The 21,639-nt window shown below is 40.6% G+C and overlaps 1 protein-coding gene across 1 annotated transcript in view; it reads left to right on the forward strand.

Annotated features, from left to right (window-relative positions):
- The window catches only part of BCLAF3 (BCLAF1 and THRAP3 family member 3), a 108,724-nt gene that overhangs the window by 40,060 nt on the left and 47,025 nt on the right, over positions 1-21,639 (forward strand). The window contains 5 exon segments of the mRNA XM_033947885.1: positions 2,763-3,341; positions 3,688-4,362; positions 9,530-9,696; positions 14,034-14,148; positions 18,272-18,335. Of these exon segments, the coding sequence (XP_033803776.1) occupies positions 2,763-3,341; positions 3,688-4,362; positions 9,530-9,696; positions 14,034-14,148; positions 18,272-18,335 (1,600 nt within the window).

The following is a 21,639-nucleotide window of genomic DNA, read 5'->3' on the forward strand; positions in this document are numbered from 1 at the left end:
GCTTAGGGGCCTGTTCCCCGACGGCAGTGGCTTGGAGGAGGGCAAGGAGAAACAAAGAGGGCAGGCAGGGAGACAGAAGGAAAGAAGAGAAACAGAAAAAAAAGAAAGGGAGCATGAAGAAAGAAAGAAAGAGCATGGAGAGAGGAAGAAAAAGTTGGGGGGAGGGGAATGAGGTCAGGAGGAGAGGAAGCATACAGGCTGAAAGAAGGGAAAAAAGATTGGATGCACAGTCAGAAGAAGAAAGTGCAACCAGAGACTCATGAAATCACCAGACAACAAGAAAGGAAAAATGATTTTATTTTAAATTTACTGATCAAAATGTGTCTGAATTTATATCTGCTGTCTATATTTTAACTATGGTCCCCTTTTACTAAACTGCAATAGCGGTTTTTAGCGCAGGAAGCCTATGAGTGTCGAGAGCAGTGCTGGGCATTCAGCGCAGCTCCCTGAGCTAAAAACTGCTATCATGGTTTAATAAAAAGGGAGGGGGTGGTATTTGTCTATTTTTGTATGGTTGTTACTGAGGTGACAGTTCATAGAGTCATCTGCTTTGACCTCTTTGAAAAAACCCCGGAATAGGAATGATTATTAACATTTTCTCTGCGTACAGTGTGCTTTGTGGGTTTTAAAAAAATTTTATTGTTGGTAGATCATTTTGACTTGGTCATTTTAAAAGTGGCTCGCAAGCCCAAAAAGTGTGGGCACCCCTGCTCTAGAACATCGCTCCTTAGTTTTATCAAGTGGTGCAGTGAGGGGCCAGCACTTTACATCTTATCACCTCATTCTTTCTTTTTTCTCCTCATGTACAGCATGGTTCTTTATTCTAAGCTGCTCTGGCACTAACATTACTGCGGGTGCCTTATGCTACTTTCACTACCACTTGCAGTCAGGTTCGGCATTTTATCATGGTTTTGGTTTTTTATTTAGTTTTTCACCAGTATTTTCATTTATTTATTAAAGCAGCATTTTTTAACAGCCCGATGCCCCTCCCCTATCAGTGTGCATTCAATCCACTGCCGACACTTTTTTGGCGCCTCTTTCAACGGATCAAATATCAAAGCCCCACTGTCACGTGTTCACATTTATTCTGTGTACAAGTTTATCTCATCAGTGCAGAGAACTTTTTGGTAAGTCCATTTTACTCTCCCTCTTATTTTCCCGAGTGCTGTGGTTTTATTCTTTGGTTTTAATAGAAGCTCATTTGTACAGTAATTTAGATCTTTCCCAGGTTCACTTTTCATCTACCCGGTCGGCTTGTCTTTGAGCTACTATCGGCTTATGTTTTTAAGATACACTCTGTATTATCAGCTGTTCATTTCCCATACGTTTACTTTTGCCCTGTTTAGGTTTATATAGTCTAGGCATACTTTTGTAACCAGCCATCATTTTAAGTATGTATATGCCCTATTTTATGGGGGGGGGATTAAGTTCTTTTAGCATGTTTTTCATTAATTCTGAGTTCGGTGTTACAATATGTTGTTCTTGGTTTTTAGTTTACACATTATTTATTCTTTTCTATGCATGTTCGCATTGCAATTTTACTCAAAAGTATAAATAGGTATCCATATTCAAGTTTCATCACGGTGCTCTGGTTTTGGCTCCAATATTTGTCACTTCCGTCCACCAGGTCTAGCTATCCGTTACCGTCTCATATTTTAAAGACTCACTTATTATAATTAGCAGTGATCCACACGTCTCTTTGTAATGGACATGTCCGATTAGCATTTGGATCTTAGTACTATGGGTTTGGTCTTTTCTGGTTTCCTTCCTATAATCTGCTTTTCGTCTGGAGTTTTGAGTTTAAAATTACATTTTATGACATATTTTTGTGGTTATAATTGTATGACATGTCTAAATCAGTCAAATTATTTTATTATTTTTTGTCTCCTTATATAGTAGCAGACCGCCCCGTGTGCCAGCCCTAAGGGGGTACACAGCCGGCTGGATTCAGAACCTTCCAAGCTGTTCTAAATGGCACCTGCACCTCAGCACGGCTGCCGTACTTATTCTGAAGCAGAGTTGGCAGCTGCACTGAAGTGCAGGAAGGTCCCGCGATGACTGCATTTGCTGCCTCTGCCTCTGGAAGACGTATGTGACGTTGGAAGGGGTGGACCGGCAGCTGCAGTCATTGCGGAACCTTGCCGCAACTCCCTGCGTCTGCTGGCTCACCCCCTCCAACGTCACTTACATCTTCCAGAGGCAGAGGCAACAGAAGCAGTCATCATGGGACCTTGCTGGTTTGGAGGGAGAGAGGAGCATAGAAGGGTGGTGAAGGGAGAAAAAGGAGGTCAGGGTGGTATGGAAGAGTGGTGGAGGGAGAGAAAGGGGGAAGCGGGGATTAGGGGCAGAACCGGCCTGAATATTATTTGTGGGCCGGCTCTGCCCCTAACTCCCATGGATACGGAGGGAGAAGTGTATAGAGAATGAAAATCCAAATCAGACCTCTGGAGCAAACATAATTCATAATTTTGGAACAGTATTAGTATTTAAAAAAAAATAATATTGGCTGTATCCCATAACTAAAGTTGGTAAGAGTTTTTAAATGAGTTGTTAAAATGTAAATGTTTGATTCTATAGGGCCCTAATCTTTCACTCAGGTGAGAGGCATTTTTTTAACTCAAAGTTGCAGACTCTTCTACATCCCTTCCCTTTCCCTGTGTTTCAATGTTGCATATGAGAAACAAAAATCTATAAATTGTCAAATGTGCGTTTGTTGTTAGCTTTGAAAGTACCAACATATTTTCTGCTTTTGTCTTGGACAGGTCTTTATCACCAACATATAGGAGCCCAGAACGTCATAGACAAAGGTACTTTCAAGACCCTTATGACACTGATTTTAAAGGATTCAGGAAAGATCCAAGAAGACCAATACACTGGAGAGAGGAAGATGGACGATATGGCCAAAGTAATTTGAGACCTGTTCCACATGGGAATTTGCGTCCTAGAATATATGAATACTCACCTTCTCCAAGATTCAGAACTCTTCCTTTGGATGATCCCCACAGGAACAAATCTCAGATAAACTATCAGCCAGAAAGGGGTGAAATAACACAAAGATACTCATATCCACCTAAATATCCAGAAATAGCAGGATACAGAGAACATGAGCGACCTTTTTATCAAGACAAAGAGCATGGAAGACGGATGTATGAAGAGCCTAGAGTACCCAGAGATGATAAAAGATTAAAACCTTTTCATGGATTGGATTCATCCTTTTCTAAACAAGAAGGAGCATCATCTGAAGGTGATTTGACGCACCAGAGAATACAGACAGACAAATATTCTTACTCACCTCGAAGAAGTTCTGAAGAGTTTATGGGAAGGAGCTCTTATCTGAAGAGGTACAGGAATAAAATCATTAGTCCTGTTATGTGACATAGAAGCTCAAATGAGTCTTTTATTATAGTTGAAGAGATCCAGTTTTGGAAGGCTTTAGCCTAACAGATAAAGCTTTGTAGTTTAAATTGATCATCTAGAAATGAAGTTTAAAAAAAAATATATACTAAATCGTGTTGATGGCTAGCATGAAATGTTACCCGTTTTTAACTGCGCTGCCTCTAATCATTGGGGGGGGGATAGTGGGTTAACTTTCCACATGCTCTACACTTAAGGCGATGCTTTTCTACACTTATAAATTCTCACTTTCTTCTCCCTAGTGCAAGTGTAAACTGCTTTATGTCAACACAGGTATCCTGAGGATCGTGATTTCAGAGATCATGGGCCTGCATCTAAACGAGCTAGAGGAGATACGGAGACGTTTGCGATCAGAGAACCGGTAAGAAATTCCCACTGGAAGCCAGATCATCCTCTGCCACCCTATCAAGACAAGGAACCGCCAACACCGAGAGATACTGGTGCGAAAGCTTTTTCTTCAGAACAGAACTTCCCCGAGGCAAACTCGGTTTCAAAGGTAGCATTTGACTACAGTCACAAACATCACCGATATGCAAGTGATGAAATTGTTGTTGCTGATGGCAGGGCTCCAAGGCAGGAAGAGAAAAAATACAATCCTGCCAAGGGTGCCATACGTGCCAAAGAGCTTGATAGGTTTGATGGGCAAAAAGGGCAAGAACCTGAAAAGGGGAATCGAGTGGAACCTCAGTATAGTTCTGAGAAGTATCAAGGTCCATCTCGTGCTGATGTCTGCAAAGGTGATGTTGACTTGAGACCTTTGAATAATAACAAACCGAAAGAGAAAGTGAAAAAACATAAAGATTCTGAAAAGACCCCAAGGTCTGCCAATAACCAACAGGACAAAAGTCATAAACCTACAGATCTGAAAACATCTTTATCTAATGTCAGCAATAAGATGGAGTCGCTTATGGTCAAAGTGAATATGAAGAAAATTGTGGATAAGTATAGGTATATATTTTTTTTCTTTTCTTTCTTTCTTTCTTTTTAATCTGTGAGGCTGTGTTGAAAGTTCATGCTCCTTTCTCGGTTGACGGTTTGTGAAGATCGAGAAAATTTTGTTTCTCTGAAGTAACATAAGACAGCTGATATGTCAAAAATCAAGACATGTTAAATTTGATCTCTGGGAATTTATATTTAATTTATGGACTTGTTGGAAAATGTTAGCAAGTGTCTCCTGGAAGAAACTCTCTGGAGAAGAAACTTTCTCCCGGGGCTGAGACATCAAAGCCAAGGAAAAAGTTGTTCCGGATAGAACTGACCTGCATGCCAGCCTGTAATAACATAAAGTGACTCTTGAGATATAAACACAAGAATTCTAACTGTATGACTACAATCCAAGTGGATTCAATAGCCTATGTCATTCTGTAATAGCTCAGTGTTGTGAAGGAACACTGTAGTTTGAACTTGTGTTGCAAATGAGCGTTTATTTAAACACTGGAGGAACTACAGCAGTTTGTATGTTATTTTCCAAGACAACTTCACTTAGCAGGCAAGAGGCTTTGTTTCATGCAACTTGGTCTAGGCATCCATCAAACTAATTGTTTCATTGTAACTTTGGATTTTGCAGAGTTTTCATTCTTAAGTTCATTGATGGCCTCACATTTTCCTCTTTTTTTTTTTTTTCTTGAGGCAAAGCGCAGCTGTATTAAGATAATCCTGTTTCACAGTGTTGAATTTCTAGCAGCGTTTAATAGAACTGCTGTTAACAATTTGGAATTTTAAGTGCTGCAGGTGAAAGCTGGCAACTAAAAGTAACATGAAGGTAAGGCCACGGTTTTTGAGGATCAAAAATGGAATAAATGAAAAACGCTTCTCTAACCTTTGTAAAGACGGAGATGAAAGATACTAAAAAGTTATATAGTCTTCTAAAGCGACTGCTGCAAACAGACATCAATATTGGAGAAGGCTGAGCATAAATTAAAAGGACTGGATCTTGGTACCTTAAGAATGTAACACATCTTATTCCATGTACTGAAATAACTGAACTGATTCTGCATCTTCATGTATATGGAAATAGAGCCGATGTAAAATGGAATGAGTTTGTCCTAGAGTTCTTTCACTTGGGAAACATCATCATCTCATTGTGTTAAATTGCCTGCAAGCAGCACAGAGATCATACGTCAGTATCTACAGCTGTTGTTTTTCCTTTCTCATTAGAGAAGAAAGCATAGATGATATACATCGTGTTAAGGTCACCATAAACAATTTAAAACCAACTGGAAAACTTGTGTGCAAGGAAAGCAATACAGATATATCCCCCTCGTAATAAGATTTCAGTTATTCCAGCGTTGTAAGACAGATTCTCACTGATGGAGCCAAAGTCTTAATTAAATATGAAAGTAAATGTTGTGACACCTTTAAAGCTGGAGCTGAAATGAAATCATTGTACAGTTTTCTGTTTACTCATGTTGTTTCAATTGCTCAGCATCTTTGCAGATTGCAGTAGAGAAGAACTCTCCAGAGTTGCTAAACATGAACTTTTGGACCTCATGTCTCTCTTCCTTATGGTTGCCTTTGTCAATTTTCAAGGCTCATAACACTTCAGTGGACAGTGCTATTTAGGTACAGTACCTCCTAAGTTATAAATTTCAGTTTAAGGAAAACCTCAACTTATAAATTGTTTTGTGAAAAGATGCTTAACCAAAACTGCTCAGAAATCTTTGAAAAAACTTTCAAATAATTGAGAGGATTTTGTTTTTGTGTTTTCAGCATGTTTTTCCTCCTGTTTTTTTGTTGTGGTGGTGTTTTTTTATGATTGGCCTCCATTTTAAATTCTAGATTATTTTAGCAGCACCCGGCCTCTTTTCCCATTTTTTCTTTTTATTGTTTCAGCAGAGAGTTGCATGAAGTTTTTTCCTAGCCTCACAAATATATTCTGATAAAGATTTGGCTTGAAACCTGTTTTTCTTAAGTCACTGTTAGCCTGCATAAGTGCAAAACAACCAAAACACTTAGAGATGAAATTACAAGAAAAGCTTATGGTTAATGCTTGATAGCAACTAAATGTGTGGCTATAACTTTACAACATCTGTTAAGTGTGGAACTTCCCTTAGGGACGCTTTGGCTTATGGGTTGAAGAATTCTTCAAGGTAAGGAATGGTTATTCTATTTTGAGCATGCTTACCATGTGTAATAGACCTCTGTAATTCTTTCATTTATATAAAGTTTGCTAATATAAAGTGACAACACCTTTTCCTCACATTAGAATGTTTCCTGTTAGTAGGAAGACAAAATTTGCAGGGGCTGTTATTAGTAATTCCAGTCATCTTGGTTCATATGTTTAATAACGGAGAACCAAAGAAAATGGTTAAGGGTCTATGTTCTCCACCTTTTGTCTCTGTGCTAGCAAATAATACCATATAGCAATGGTCTCAACTCAAACTCTTTGCAGGGCCACATTTTGGATTTGTAGGTACTTGGAGGGCCTCAGAAAAAAATAGCTAATGTCTTATTAAAGAAATGACAATTTTGCATGAGGTAAAACTCTTTATAGTTTATAAATCTTTCCTTTTGGCTAAGTCTTAATAATAATATTGTCATTTATAGCTAAAGAGACATATGATCAAGAAACTGTTTTATTTTACTTTTGTGATTATGATAAACATACTGAGGGCCTCAAAATAGTAGCTGGCGGGCCACGAGTTTGAGACCACTGCCGTATAGGGAACTAGGAAAATAAAGAACCCTGTCTGGGTTTTGGCTCCCATTAATTGTGGTTCCTCCTAAACTCTTGCTAGACCAGTCCAGATAAGTGGATTATGTCCCCCAATCAGGAGGTGGAGAGAGATAATACTGCCAATTCAGTGATATTATCACTGGTATAAGTTGTACAGCCTAGAATTTGCTGGTATTCTTCACAGTAATAATAATAATAATAATAATAATAATTTTATTCTTATATACCGCCATACCCGGAGAGTTCTAGGCGGTTTACATCAGTTACAGTAGTACAGTACAGATGGATTGGTTCAACAGGAGAGTTTGTTTTCACTGGGCTTGACTCCCTGGAGTACAGTCTATGGCCTATATTGCCATGGCTAATTCCCTGACCAGAGGAGCTCTCAGGGATCTGTTTGTGGGTCTTTATGCAGATAGAGGAAGAGGAGTTTCTTCAGAGAGCTCTCAAGCCTCAGCCTACAGGCCTTAGCTTTGCGATGTGGTGGTTCAGTAGGGCGTGTGCCAGAAAATGGGTTCAGTGACCCAGGCTTCAATGTCCAGGTCTTGGCCTGGTGTGGTGGCAGCTTGCAGCAGGCGGATGAGCATGGCTTGGTTTCTTTTCTTCACTGCCTACAAAAATTCCAGTAGGTAAACAACCTGTGATACAGTTAAAGTTATTGATAGAGATACCCGAAAATAGGTAGGTGGGTAGGACATAGTAAGTTCAAGAAACATCTGTGCATGGAGCATTTACTGTCGACGTGAGGGGTTGAGCGTGAGTAACAAGTGGAGAGAACGCAGAGTTTAGTGCTCTGCTAGAAACTTATTGAACAGGTAGGTTTTTAAGCTTTGCCTAAAATGCATGTACAATGAAGTGGACCCCTTTGATGTGGAGTAGTTTCTGGCTTAAGTGAGCTGCTAGATAGGATAATAGTTTTGTGACGTAAGCTTTTATAGGTCTACCTTGCAGGGAGGGGTAGGAGAAAATGGAGTTGGATCACAGAAGGCAACCTGTAGAGTTTGTAGGCGGCCATACAGCGCCTTTTATATAAAGCAACCCAGTCTGAACAATAAGCTGGTTTCAATGGGGGTGGGGGGGGGGGGCAGTGAAGTTGCTTGTAGTAAGGCGCGACATGGTCGGTATTTCTTAGTCCGAAGATAGGGAGCACAGCTGTGTGTTGAATCATTCTCAGTCTATTATAGTGTTTCTGGGGGCATGAAAGATAAGATTACAGTAGTCTAGCATACTGAGGATCAGGGCTTGTCATAGAATTTGAAAGGGAGGGGCGTCAAAGTAAGATCTAATGAATCGCATCCAGAGTGCGGCAGCTACTTGGGTTTCCATGGTCATCTTTCGATCTAGCGTCACTCCCAGGATTACTAATCATTTTTAGGTCAGTTCGCCTTTAAAACTTCATGTTTGTGCCTTATTTAGTCTGTGGGTGCTTTAGCGCCACAGCAGCAGCATTCCTTCCTCCCACACCACTTCCCTGTGAAGCAGTAGCATTTCCCTTACCCCCCCTTCCCTTCCCGCGGTCCCGACAAACCTGCCGATTCCAGCAGCGTGTGCAGCACTCTACACACGCTGCTTCGGGGCCTTCCACTGCCCTGATTTACTCTGGCACGTCCCTGATGACCTCATCAGAGACGCGGCATAGCAAATCAGGGCAGTAGAAGGCCCCAAAGCAGCGTGTGTAGAGTGCTGCACACGCTGCTGGAATCGGCAGGTTTGGAGTCGGAACCGCGAAGAACGTAGCGGCCGGAGTGTTTTGTCGGCGCTTCCCTTCCCACGAGCTGTCACCGCGGCTCCTCTCGATCCCCGCCAGCATCGGAAGCCTTCTCCAACGCTGGTGTGGCTGGTGAGAGAAGCCGAATATTGTGGAGAGCAGGGAATTCAGCGCTGGCGGCCTGTCCTGTCGGCGAGTGTAGGTAGGTGCTGGGAAGAAGTAAGGCTGTGGACTCGAGCATGCGCACTCCTGCGGCCACAGACCTACGGATCATGGAAGCACGCAGTTAAGAGTGCGCATGCGCGGCTAGGGTTTTATTATATAGGATGTTCAATGAAGGTCACATATAATGTACTTTGTTGATAGTATACTAGCAAGTTCCAGGGCTGCACCACTCTTTATACTGGTGATAGTATTTCTGAATTGTCAGTATTCTCTGCCTCCTTCTACTGGTTGAGGAACACAAACCCACTCATCTGGACTGGTCTAGCAGGATCTAGGAAAAGGAAATTAACAGGTAAAAACAAATTTCAACTTGCTTTGGAACTACACTGGACAGAGGTTTAACATCTGTATAAAATTTAAAATAAACTTGAGGCACAGTTGCTATACAAGTCCTTTAAATTGCAACTCTTCTCCTTTTTTCTTAGACGTCCATGTGGTTGGTTGTGCTCAAACATTGACTGTCAAAATCAAATTTCAGAAACAAACCCTTGTGTAAATTGTTCCAGGACTGCTGATAACCCTTCTACAGAAAGGCAGATATCAAATGATTTGGTAGCAGTAAGCAGGAAAAAGGAGGATTTCCATCCTGTCTTTGAACACATACACCCTGCTCCATCGGATCTCAAAAGAGAATTTACCCAGGAAATCATCACCATAATTCATGAAGTCAAGGGTTGGTATCTTATTTTACACACCTGTCACAGCCGATAATCTACATTTAATGACCCCATTTTAGCATGCTTAAAATAAGTGAACGGTATAAGGAAGCGAATGTGACCCCCCATGGAGGCCTGTATGATGCTTACACTTAGAGGCTGGTAATGACTGCTACTTTTTAATTGATGAATTATTAGATCATACTGAAGAGAGATGGTCTAGAATAGACACAACATTTGGGGCCATATTCTATAAATGATCTAAGTTAAGTGAAGAATGCCATTTAAAATACATTTTCAGTTTCAGTTTTAAATTCTTTATTCATTTTTGCATGTTACAACAAGTGTAGCAGTTAAACTCATATGAACTTAAAGATACACTTGATTAACTCTCATATATGCTTTAAGTATAACATTTCATAAAATTAATATTCTGTAATATTTTAAAAATTATGTATGAAATATAATATTTAAATTATTCTTATTGAATAGAATAACCTCCCCTCCCTCCCTATTCAATAATACATAAAAGTATCATTACTGTAAAACTATTCAAATAGTCTTGTATTATGAAATAACAACAAGTAAAGCCCACCCATTTCCCCCTAATCAAATATCTTATCATGGGAAAAGTTAATCATTCATTACAAAAATCAGTTAATGGTCCCCAGATTTTCTGAAATTTACTAAAATAACCTTTTTGCGTTGCTATAGTGAGTTCCATTTTGTATATATGACATACAGAATTCCACCAGAAATTGTAATTTAACCTGTCATACTTTTTCCAATTGTATGTTATTTGCTGTATTGCTACTCCAGTCAAAATAAATAAATCATTTTAAAATGATTTTCCAGGCACCTACTGGTGTTTTTTTTTTTTTTTTTAAATATCTTTATTCATTTTTACATTATACAATCAAGTGTAAAAGAAATCAAATCATAATGTACATTCATCACTTGAAACTCTATATTCATTTTATATCATAGATTATCTCCCCTCCCTCCCTTTTCATATATTACCATTCATAATGTTATAAAACCCACTCATCCCCCTTCCCTCTACACATATTTAATGGGGATAAATACAATTATTTATTATAATACTCAATTAATGGTCCCCACACCCCTTTAAATTTCTTATAATAACCACTCTTAATTGCCAATGTTTTTTCCATTTCATACACTTGACAAACCGAACTCCACCAAAAACAATAATTCAATCCCCTATAGTCTTTCCAATTATATGTTATATGTTGGATGGCAAACTCCTGTTAAAATCATTAACAGTTTATTATTATTCGATGAAATTTGACTTTTGGCCCTCAAAGACATTCCAAACAAAACGGTGTCATATGATAAGGCCACAGGATTCTCTAACATACAATTTATTTGACCCCAGATCAATTTCCAAAAACTATTAATAAACGGACAATAAAATAATAGATGATCTAGAGTTCCAGCCTCAAGATGACAATGCCAACATCTATTAGACTTAGAGCAATCCAATTTTTTGTAAACGAACAGGGGTCCCAGAATGCTCTATGCAACAGGAAAAACCATGTTTGCCTCATAGACGCAGACATTGTACATCTTATCCTCCAAGACCAAATACGTGGCCATTGAGATGCATTAATTTGATGCACCTACTGGTGTTTTAAAAAAAATGGCACTGGAATTGTTTCTCCAGAGGCACCTAATGCCACTATAAGCGTGGCTAATGCTAGAAGTGGTGCTAGGTGCCAGTAGGCTCCTCCGGTGGTGTGATTCATATCAAATGTAGGCCTTGAAAACCCTGGCCTACATTTCCACGCCTACATTTGCCGGAGGCGTGATTTTCTAAACAGCACTGTCACATGATTGACACGCGATTGATGGTCGCGATAATGGTGCAGTTTAGAGAATCCAGGCCTTGGTGCTTAAGTGACATGGGCCAAGCCCTGTTTCTGTGCTACCTAATAGTATAGAATTGTACTAATTAACGCTGGGTTTTACTAAGCAGCATACGAACATTTTACCATTGGCTGGCGAGGTAAATGCTCTGATGCTCTTAGGAATTCAATGAGCGTCGGAGCATTTACCTCGCCAGCCCACGGTAAAATGCTCTTATGTTGCTTAGGGAAAGGAACCCTAAGTCTTTTGATTTACTTACTTGTCCATTAGGTGTGACAGATGTGGAAATGCTTCACATCTTGCTCAATACAAAATATATATCAAGGGGGGGATATCGCTCATATAAAAAATGGCAAATTGTCAACAATTTAAAGATAGTTTTTAAATTAGTGTTGTGAATCTTCAGTGTGAGATAAGCTCTAAAGTGCAAGGACTTGAACCAGGAACGAGCTCCAACGCTTAACCCAGCCACAGTTTTACCACATGAGAACTTTTCTCACTAATTGGGCTTCACACCATCATAGGATTTCATAAGTGTGCAATCAAAATCCTATATAATAAAACTCTAGCCGCGCATGCGCACTTACTTGCGTGCTTCTGTGATCTCTGATCTGTGATCAGTAGGTCCATGGCCAGCAGGAGTGCGGATGCAGCAGCCAGGCAACTAGGAGACACACAGCACAGCCGGCGACTCCCCTCCTCACCGCCTAAACCACCACTGCCAAAGCCTCCTCCTTCTGGCCGACTCACCCGCGTTTAAATTAAGAGAAAAGCACTGCACCACGCTAACGCTGGCCTCGCCGTCTTCTGTTCACTGTGGCCCGCCCTCTCTGACTACTTCCTGTTTCCGCTATGGTTGGCCGCAGTGGATAGAAGATGCCGAAGCCAGTGGTAGCGCGGTGCAGCGCTTTTCTATCAATTTCAACGCGGTGGCTGGGAAGAGTGCGGCGGAAAATGCTGCTGCTGCACAGGGAAGGCCAGGAAATGCTTCTGCTGCACAGGAAAGGCCGGGAAATGCTGCTGCTGCTGCACAGGGAAGTATGTGTGTGTGTGTGTGTGGGGGAAATGCTGATGCACAGAGAAGTGTGTGTGGGGAAAATGCTGCTTCTGCACAGGGAAGGAAGGGAAATGCTGCTGCTGCACAGGGAAGGGTGGAAAATGCTGCTGCACAGGAAGTGTGTGTGTGTGTGGGGGGGGGGAAATGCTGCTTCTGCACAGAGAAGGCCGGGAAATGCTGCTGCTGCACAGGGTAGTGTGTGTGTGTGTGTGTGTAGGGGCAGGACTGCGAGAAGGGAATGGGGGGTAAGGGAAATGCTACTGCTGCACAGGGAAGTGGTGTGGGGGGGAATGCTGCTGCTGTGGCTGCTGCACAGGGAAGTGGGGGGTGATCAAAATGCTGCTGTACAGGGAAATAGGGTGGGGAAAATGCTGCTGCACAGGGACATGGAGGGGGAGGGAATACTGCTGTGGCTGCTGCACAGGGAAGTGGGGGGGGAAAGAAAGACAGACAGCTAGCACCTGTTAATGTAAAGGGCTAAAATACTAGTAATAATATAAGTGCAAAAACAGCGAAAGTTCTAAACGTAAGCAGTGTAGGATCATTTTCATAGAGAGAAACCTCATGTTTAGCCACACACGACGGCAACGCTCATTAATGAAAAAATCTGAAAGCTTATCTTGAAAGCTGTAATGCGTCAAGGCTTTTATGAGGAGGGACACAGTTGGTTGGATTTTTCCACCTCCTTTGAAAAATCACAATGCTCAGGCAAAAAGGAGATAGGAATGGACAGATTTCTATTGATTAGATGGAAAAGAGCAGAGCTTTGTACTGGTTTGAGACTATCTCTGGCTTTTCATGTTTGGGGAAAGCGTAGGAATTCACAGCTGAAATATCTATCTTTTATTCTACAAGGGCTCTAATTTTGTGTTCCCAGAAAAGTCTTTCCTGGGGTAACGGGAATAGAAATAACATAACATAAATCTTTATTTATATACCGCAAAAGACTTTCGGTTCGAGAGAGTTTACAAAAGAGGTGGGCTGAGTAGATAGAGTCAGCAAGTTATATGATAGAGGTTCACAATTGTGGTAGAATTTACGTATGCTCGTCATTTTGAAAGTGAAAGCTTGATATAAGCCATTAGTAGCACTGACTTCTTTCAGTGTGACAAAATTACAAAAAGGGTTTGAGGTATTTAAAATGGATATCTTGCTTAAATACTCTGAGGGAGATTTGTATCAGGGACTGTAAAATTTACAAACTACTTTCAAATTCAAGATACTGATTTCGTGAGCATATCTTACTCTAGTAAGAATTTGAAGAATAGAAGAAACATCTCTTGGTCCACAAATCCTTTCCTTTAATATTAAGGTGTGTTTAGTACTGAATTAACATTCAGATTTTTTACAGTTTGTGTGCTTCAGCTGTACTGTAGTAATTTATTGCTTTTGCATTGACTTTAACAGCAAATTACTTTAAGCCTTCTGCACTTACTTTACATGACCCGCTTCTCCAACATACAGCATGAGAAAGATGCAAATGAAATAAAGCTGTGGAAAAATCAAATCCCAAAATTCACAGGTATGTTTTTAGTCGAGATCACATGTAGATGTGTTGCTCTGAACAGGATGTGGCAGAGGGTTAGGCTGTTTAGATGCCATTTAACTTTCTTCCACGTAAGCCAAACAGTTGTTTCATGTGGTCTTATTCCTAGATCTCTTATACTCGTGAATGACACAGGGAAAAATTCTGTCCCCGCGTTCCCTTCACTGCCCTGTCCAGCAGCATCCATACAAGCCTCGGTAATGCAATATTTAGCTTATTCCTTCCTTATAAATCAAAGTTTCTGGCTGCTGAACTAGAGAAAGAGATGTTCAGCCTGGCAGGACTTTTGTTTATCATTTATATCAGCACAACTAATATACTACTTTATTCTAAAGTGAAAAAAAAAGGAAATAAATATAATTTTTTTTTTCTACCTTTGTTGTCTGGTTTCTGCTTTCCTCATCTTCTCATTCAATTCCTTCCTTCCACTGTCTGTCTTCTCTCAGCATCTTCCATTTGTTCTGTTACTTTGCCTCTCCCTTCACCCCTCCCCCCAATTGGTCTGGCACCCATCTTCTTCCCACTGCACACCCCATAGTCTGACATCCCTTGTCTTCCCTTATAGCATCTTCTCCCCACTCTCTGTTCCCATTTCCCTTCCAGCGCCTTCTCCCTACCACCACCCTTCCCTCTCGCCACCTCACCGCTCTTCAGCGCCCCCTTGCGCGGCCTGAGAATCCCCTCCTCCCCCTTACCCTTTGTGGCGCATTAGTAAGTAAGTTGCTCAAGCCGGCAGAGCTGCCGGCCTGCAATCGCATGTGTTTGAGTGGAAGCTTCTCCTCTGATGCAACCGGAAGTTGCGTCAGAGGAGAAGCTTCTGCTCACACGCACGCGACTACAGGCCGGCAAACTCGGCCGGCTTGAGCAGCTTACTTTACTAACACGCCGCGAAGTTAAGGGGGAGAGATAGATTCGGTAGGTAGGAAGGAGGGAAGGAGCCGTGCATGATCGATGACCGCGTGCGTTCCCTCCTTAACTGCAGGGACAAGGCCATTCACCGCTTTATGGGGCGGTGGATGGCCTTGTCCCCATGCCCGCAGTGAGCACTTCTCTCCCCCCACCCCCCCACTGTTTTGGCAGGTTACCAGTGGCTAGCTGCGGGTAAAAGCCACCGTGTCATTCTCTATCTTATACTTGCAGTAAATTTTCTTAAACTTTCACCTTTTGGAAGAAAAGCTGTACCATTTTTAACACAGTACAGCCGTCCCTGATTTTGTTATGTATACTAATGCTTTCTGGAAAGTTTTTTTTCTCAGTAGTTGGCAAAGAACAAACTTATCAAAAATACAAGGAACTTTCCAGTATACAGAAAACTCAGAGGGAATATAGAAGATGGTTAAAGCAAACTACAGTGGTTGTGGATACCATTTAAAGAGTTTTGTCATATATATCGTTGTGTTTGCCCATACAGAATCTTGAGGTTTAGGGCCACTTTTAACAAAACTGTGGTAGTGATGCTGCCACTGTAAATGCACCAAAGTCCATAGGATGGAATGGGCTTTAGTGCATGTACTGCTTCTGCATCGCTACTGTGGCTTTGTGAAAGGGGCCCTTAGTTAATTTACTACTACTAATTATTTCTATAGAGCTACCAGACGCACGCAGCGCTGCACAGAGTCACAAAGAGTAAGAAAACAGTTCCTGCCCGAAAGAGCTTACAATCTAAACAAACAAGACAGACAAACAGGATGTCATGGATACAGTTAAGGGGAACGGTTAATCAGCTGGCTGGGTTGGAGGGCAGAAGAGTAGGGTTAAGGATTGAAGGCTATATCAAAAAGGTGGGTTTTCAATCTGCTTTTAAACAAGGGAAGGGGCTTGACGGACAAACTCAGGTAATTTATTCCAGGCATAGGGGGCAGCTAGATGAAAGGAACGAAGTCTGGAATTGGCAGTGGAGGAGAAGGGTAATGCTAAGAGTGACTTATTGAGGAACGGAGTTCCTCTGGGAGGGTATAAGGAGAGAGAATCGAGGAGAGATATTGAGGGGCAGCAGAATGAACACACTTGTAGGTCAGCAAAAGATCTTGAACTGTATGCGATGGCAGATAGGGGGAGCCAGTTGAAGTGACTTAAGGAGACATAACATGACATTGACATGAGCAGTAGCGAGGTTGGCAGAAGATGAGTCCACGCAGCAGTGTTTTGCACAGATTTGCAGGGGGAGAGGCGACACTGTGAGATACCAGTTAGGAGTAGATTGCAATAATCTAAGCGTGAGGTTGCGAGTGCTTGGACAAGAGTTTGGGTAGTGTGCTCAGAGAGGAAGGGGCGAATTTTGGTGATATTGAAGAGATGGAAGCGACAGGTCTTAGCAGCTTGTTGGATATATAGAAAATGAGAGGTCAGAATCGAAGACGAGGTTTGAGCCAAAGGTGCTCAGCACACCTCAGCTTTCTTACTAAGGGGTCCTTTTACAAAGGCGCGGTAGCGGTGTAATGCGCGGAATACCGTTCGCTAAACCGCCTGCCGCGCTAGTACCCAACGTCTCCATTGACGAGGCATTAGGATTTTAGGCTGCTGCGGGGTTAGCGTGTGATGAAACCCCGTAACGCGCCTTGATAAAAGGAGCCCTAAATGTTTTTACTCCTTCATTTGTAACCTCCATTTTATTTTCCTCTGTATTTTTATCAGATACATTCCAACTTTCTACAAAATTGTTTCATATTATTAGAAATTAATGAATTCAAGGTGAAGCTGCTGTTCTTTTCCTTACTTACTTTTTTCATCTGTGGGACAATCGCATTCAATATTTGTGTAGTTCCTTTATTCCAAATATTCCATTGATGAGTGTCTTCACTTTATTGTAATAACTGATATCCTGCTAAAACACCTTATTAACAATTGGTCTCACAAATGGAACATTTCCTAATAGAATTAGATCTAAAGACTTCACAAACAGGGTTGGATCTTATCTGGGTCAGTCTTTTATTTAAATGCCAATTCTCATTTCCATGTAACTGTCTGACCGCTATCCTCCCAATGCATGTCTTGAATCTTAATTGTAATTGTAATGATTGATCGACCTTTCTCTGGGTGGTAGAAGGCCAAACTAGACATTTCTGATTCATTTGTACTTAAAGCATTACATAAATCATCTGAGAAAAAAAAGTCTCTAATGCTATCACACCCTCCCCTCTTGTTTCCTCGGTACATGCAGTGTCCTATAACATTTGCATGCACTGTCCCCACATTTCTCTCATAAATATTCATTGTGGACATCCTGAAATCCTTAATGGCTGGGGTGCCTTCCGGGGCCAAGTTTGGGAGCTACTTGCCATATTTCTGTATTTCATATTGTGTGGTCATGTATTGCTGCATTTGAAGGTCTGTGTTCTGGGTGTGTGACTAAGGTGAGGTATTCTGTTAGCGTGTACTTTATGTAGATCAGGGATCCGTTAGGCAGCTTGTTCTATTTTCTCACTAAGAGTTATAATAATGTGTTAGATTCTGACGAATAGTTGCCTTTTGGATAGGGTGGTGGCTTGAATTAATGCTGTTTTGATAATGGCAGATTTGCTATTATATGTTGAGACATTTTTGCAGGGTTTGTATCACATTCACAAAAGTATCTCATAAATTGAAGGAGTTTGTATTACAGAAGTAAACAATAGAGTTCAAGTATTTTTTTTTATAAGGTGAGCAGCTTGGGGCTACTGGGCAAGGGTTAGTAGGAAACTGAGGGGATGCAGCTGAGGTGGGGGTGGAAAAAAAAAGGGAATGGCTGGATAAGAAGTTGAAATGAGAGATGAGGAAAGAAGTGTCCTGTCCTGGGGCTACTTCCACCTTATTGACAGCTAGGCTTGTCTGCAAAAGAGAGAAAGCAACTACTAGTAAGTAATATGATGAGGAAAGTGTACTTCCAAATATTCATCTTGGTCCTGGCACTGGAAAATGCAAATGAATTGAAATTCATTGAAGCCTTTGCCAATTTTTACTTTCTTATATTAATAGGATAGTTATCCATTCAAAATGACTTTACGGTAGACAGTGTCATCCAGCAGATTGCATCCTTTTATCATAAACATCATTTTTTGGATTCTGTTCTTTGTTGTATTGATATGTCCTCGCATGATATTTGTTAACATTGTTATTTTAGGAGAATTGATATCTCTCTGGCTGATCTCAAGAAAAAACGTGCCAAGAGGATTGAGTCTGGACAGGTACTGGCTTTTTAATGTCTATGCATTTATAGTTTTGCTCACATCCAAAACATAAACTCACAGCCACACCCATAGCCTCAATCCCACTTTATGTCAAACTATTGGAAGGCCTAGTAGCTAAAGCCCTAAATGAATACCTAGAAAACCACAGCATACTCCACCCCACACAGTCTGGCTTCAGATCCAACTACAGCACTGAGACCCTGCTAGGAACACTCATGGACATTGCGAGACAACACCTCTGTACAGGCAAGAAAATGATGATCATACAACTAGACCTCTCCGCAGCCTTTGATCTAGTAGAATGTCTTACCCTGCAGAATCTTAGATTTCATCAGAGTATTTTAAATTCAGTCCTCTGATTAGGCAGCTAATTTATATCTTTTAATACTGATAAAATATAGTTATATAATTTTTTGATAGTTAAGGAGGAGTCTGATCAGACTCCTAATGAGCTCATTTATGAAATTCTAGAGTTGAGTTTTTCTTTGCTACTGAGAACTTAAGAAGTGTTCTTAATTGATGTATGTTGATTTCAGATCTGTAATTGAAATTCCTGCTAGCACGTGCATGGTTTCTGAGCATACACGTTACTGATTTTTTAGACAGATTTTGCTATATCGGCACAATATTGCATGGAACTGTGTCCCACCAAACTTGTGTTAAGGAGTTTACTCTGAAAACAAACATGAAGCCAATAAGGGAGGACATGTTACAGCATATATTTACGCCTCTCTTAATTCATTACAAAAGATGTCAACAGTTCAGAAATGTTTGAGATCCTTGCTTTTATGTTTGTACAATATATTTCTTCTGTCTTCGCAGAACCAAAAATAGTCTCCCATCATACCAGGATTGAACTTTTCCCGATGTCCTGCTTTCCATCACCTTGATATCTTGATGAAATCTTTCCCCATGCTCATTCGATGACATCACCAAGATTGTTGTGAAGAAGTCGAGGTGAGAATGTAAGAAGTGCATTTTAAGGGACATTCTGGCACCCATTAGCTGATATGCTGTTGGCATGTTCTCCACAATCTCAGCATAATTCTCTGATCTGTGATTACCAAGAAAATTCTGAACAACCAGCACGAATGCTTCCCATGCTGCTGATTCAGCTAGGTTCAGCTTCTGTTTGAACGCATCATCAAGGATCAGTTCATGGATTTGGGGTCCAACAAAAACACCTTTTTTGATTTTGGTTTCACTTTTCTTGAAACCAAATGTACTTCTTAGATGCTGGAACGCATCACTATTTCTGTCCATTGCCTTGACAAAATTTTTAAGCAGACCAAATTTTATGTGAAGTGCTGGAAGATAGATTTTCTCATGATGTACTAACGGTAGGTGCTTCACATTGTTTCTGCCAGATATGGATTCATCTCGGTTTGGCCATTGTTTCTGCCTGTAGTGGTTAGCATCATCACGACTGTTCCAAAGACACAAGAAGTGCATGCATTTGATGTACTCCAGTTGCAGACCCAGAAGGAGTACACAACTTTGAGATCATCACAGAGGTTCCACTGGTGGTCTGCATAGAGTGTGAGTTTTAAAAGTGTCTCCATCGACTCGTATGCTTCCTTCAACCCAAATGCATGAGCAACAGGAACAGATGACTTCTGGTTTCCATTGTGTAAAAGTACCACTTTAAGGCTTGCTTTGCTTGAATCAATTAAGTCTTCATTCGTCAGAAACATGTTCATATCCAAGTTTATGCATGAGACCATTAATATAAGTACAGAAACAAATATTTCCTTCCATTTGGTAATCTAATCTAATCTAAACCTTAAGTTTATATACCGCATCATCTCCACGAATATGAAGCTCGACACGGTTTACAAGAACTTAAATAATAGGTAGAGAAGGAGAAGCCGGGATGGTATGATGATCACGGAAAATAGATATTTTGGTGTCCTGCCTTAAAAGATTCCATTTCTTCAGCCTTGAACCCAACAATTCTGCTTCTTCTTGAGTTAGCAGGTGAGGTTGTTTTTCATCCACTTCAAGTTCATACAACTCCTCTACAGCAGCAGAGACACACATTCTTCATCTGAGCTTTCGGCACATTGTGCTGCAGATGTGGAAGGAGGAATTGGGACTGGATTCTCTGAAGGGTTTAATTGCTGATGAGCAATTGGGATACACAATTTTTGTCATGCAAAAATAATAGTCTGGGTGATGATTTGTTGGTTCACGCCACACCATGGGTACAGCGAAAGGCATCCCATTCATCCACTCTATTAATACGGAATAGCAGACAGTGCAGCACACATGAAGTGCCCGTGCTTTATCTTGGTTGCCAACTTTACAACCAAAATAATGCTTGTATGCACTTTGAAGTCTGTTGGTCAGATTCTTTCGCTGATCTTGTGCAGTAAATTGTCTGCAGACATAACAGAAATGATCAGGATGGTTAACACAACCTCGTCTGGTCATAATTATAACATCTTAGACAAAAACAATCAAAATATAAAAATTCACAGGTAGAAAAAGCAGCACAATCACTTTTTAATATAAACTTTTTCAAATTGAGCTATCTTAAAATGCAATATTGTGTTTACAGAAACAGTAAAATACTGACGCTTCATGGTAGCATTATTGACGAAAATGATATAAACACAAACTGGCGCATAATTTAAAAACAGGATGTGATAGACGAAAACTCTTTCCAGGTGACAGAACTCCAGTAGCAAAATGCTTGTTAAGCAGTGTAATAGTTTTCTGAAAAATTCTTCAATAGTGTTCAGTTTTCTTTTTTTAATTTCTTTATTCAGTTTTGCATATTACAACAAGTGTATCAGAAGAATTCATATGATCTTATAAATACACACTTGATTTTCCTTCATGTAACACTTTTAAGTACAATATATCATTCTTATATTCATATTTTATAATAATTTAAATATTATATAAAACATTTAATATGTATAACAATTATAATTAAAATAGAAAACCCCCCATTCCCACTCAGTTTTCTGCAGTGCACTTGATCGCTGCTGTTATTGACTTAATTTGTATTTGAGCATTTTTTCCTATCTATCCCTAACATACCTGGTGGAGTATTAAATGTATTGCCCGGGATCACAAGGAGCAGCGTTAGGCTTGAACTCACAACCTCAGGGTGTTGAGGCTGCAGCTCTAACCACTAGGCCACTCCTGCCTCTACCCTTCCATCTCCTCTTTCATATTACAATCTCCAGTCCTTCGTCCCCTCTTTCATGATACTCCCAACACCCAACCCATCTATTCTCACACCCTGTCAGCCTCTGTATTCACCATACTACCTGAGCCCTGTTTCACAAAA

The sequence above is a fragment of the Geotrypetes seraphini genome, chromosome 6, assembly GCF_902459505.1.
Source record: "Geotrypetes seraphini chromosome 6, aGeoSer1.1, whole genome shotgun sequence".
Taxonomy (NCBI): Eukaryota; Metazoa; Chordata; class Amphibia; order Gymnophiona; family Dermophiidae; genus Geotrypetes; species Geotrypetes seraphini.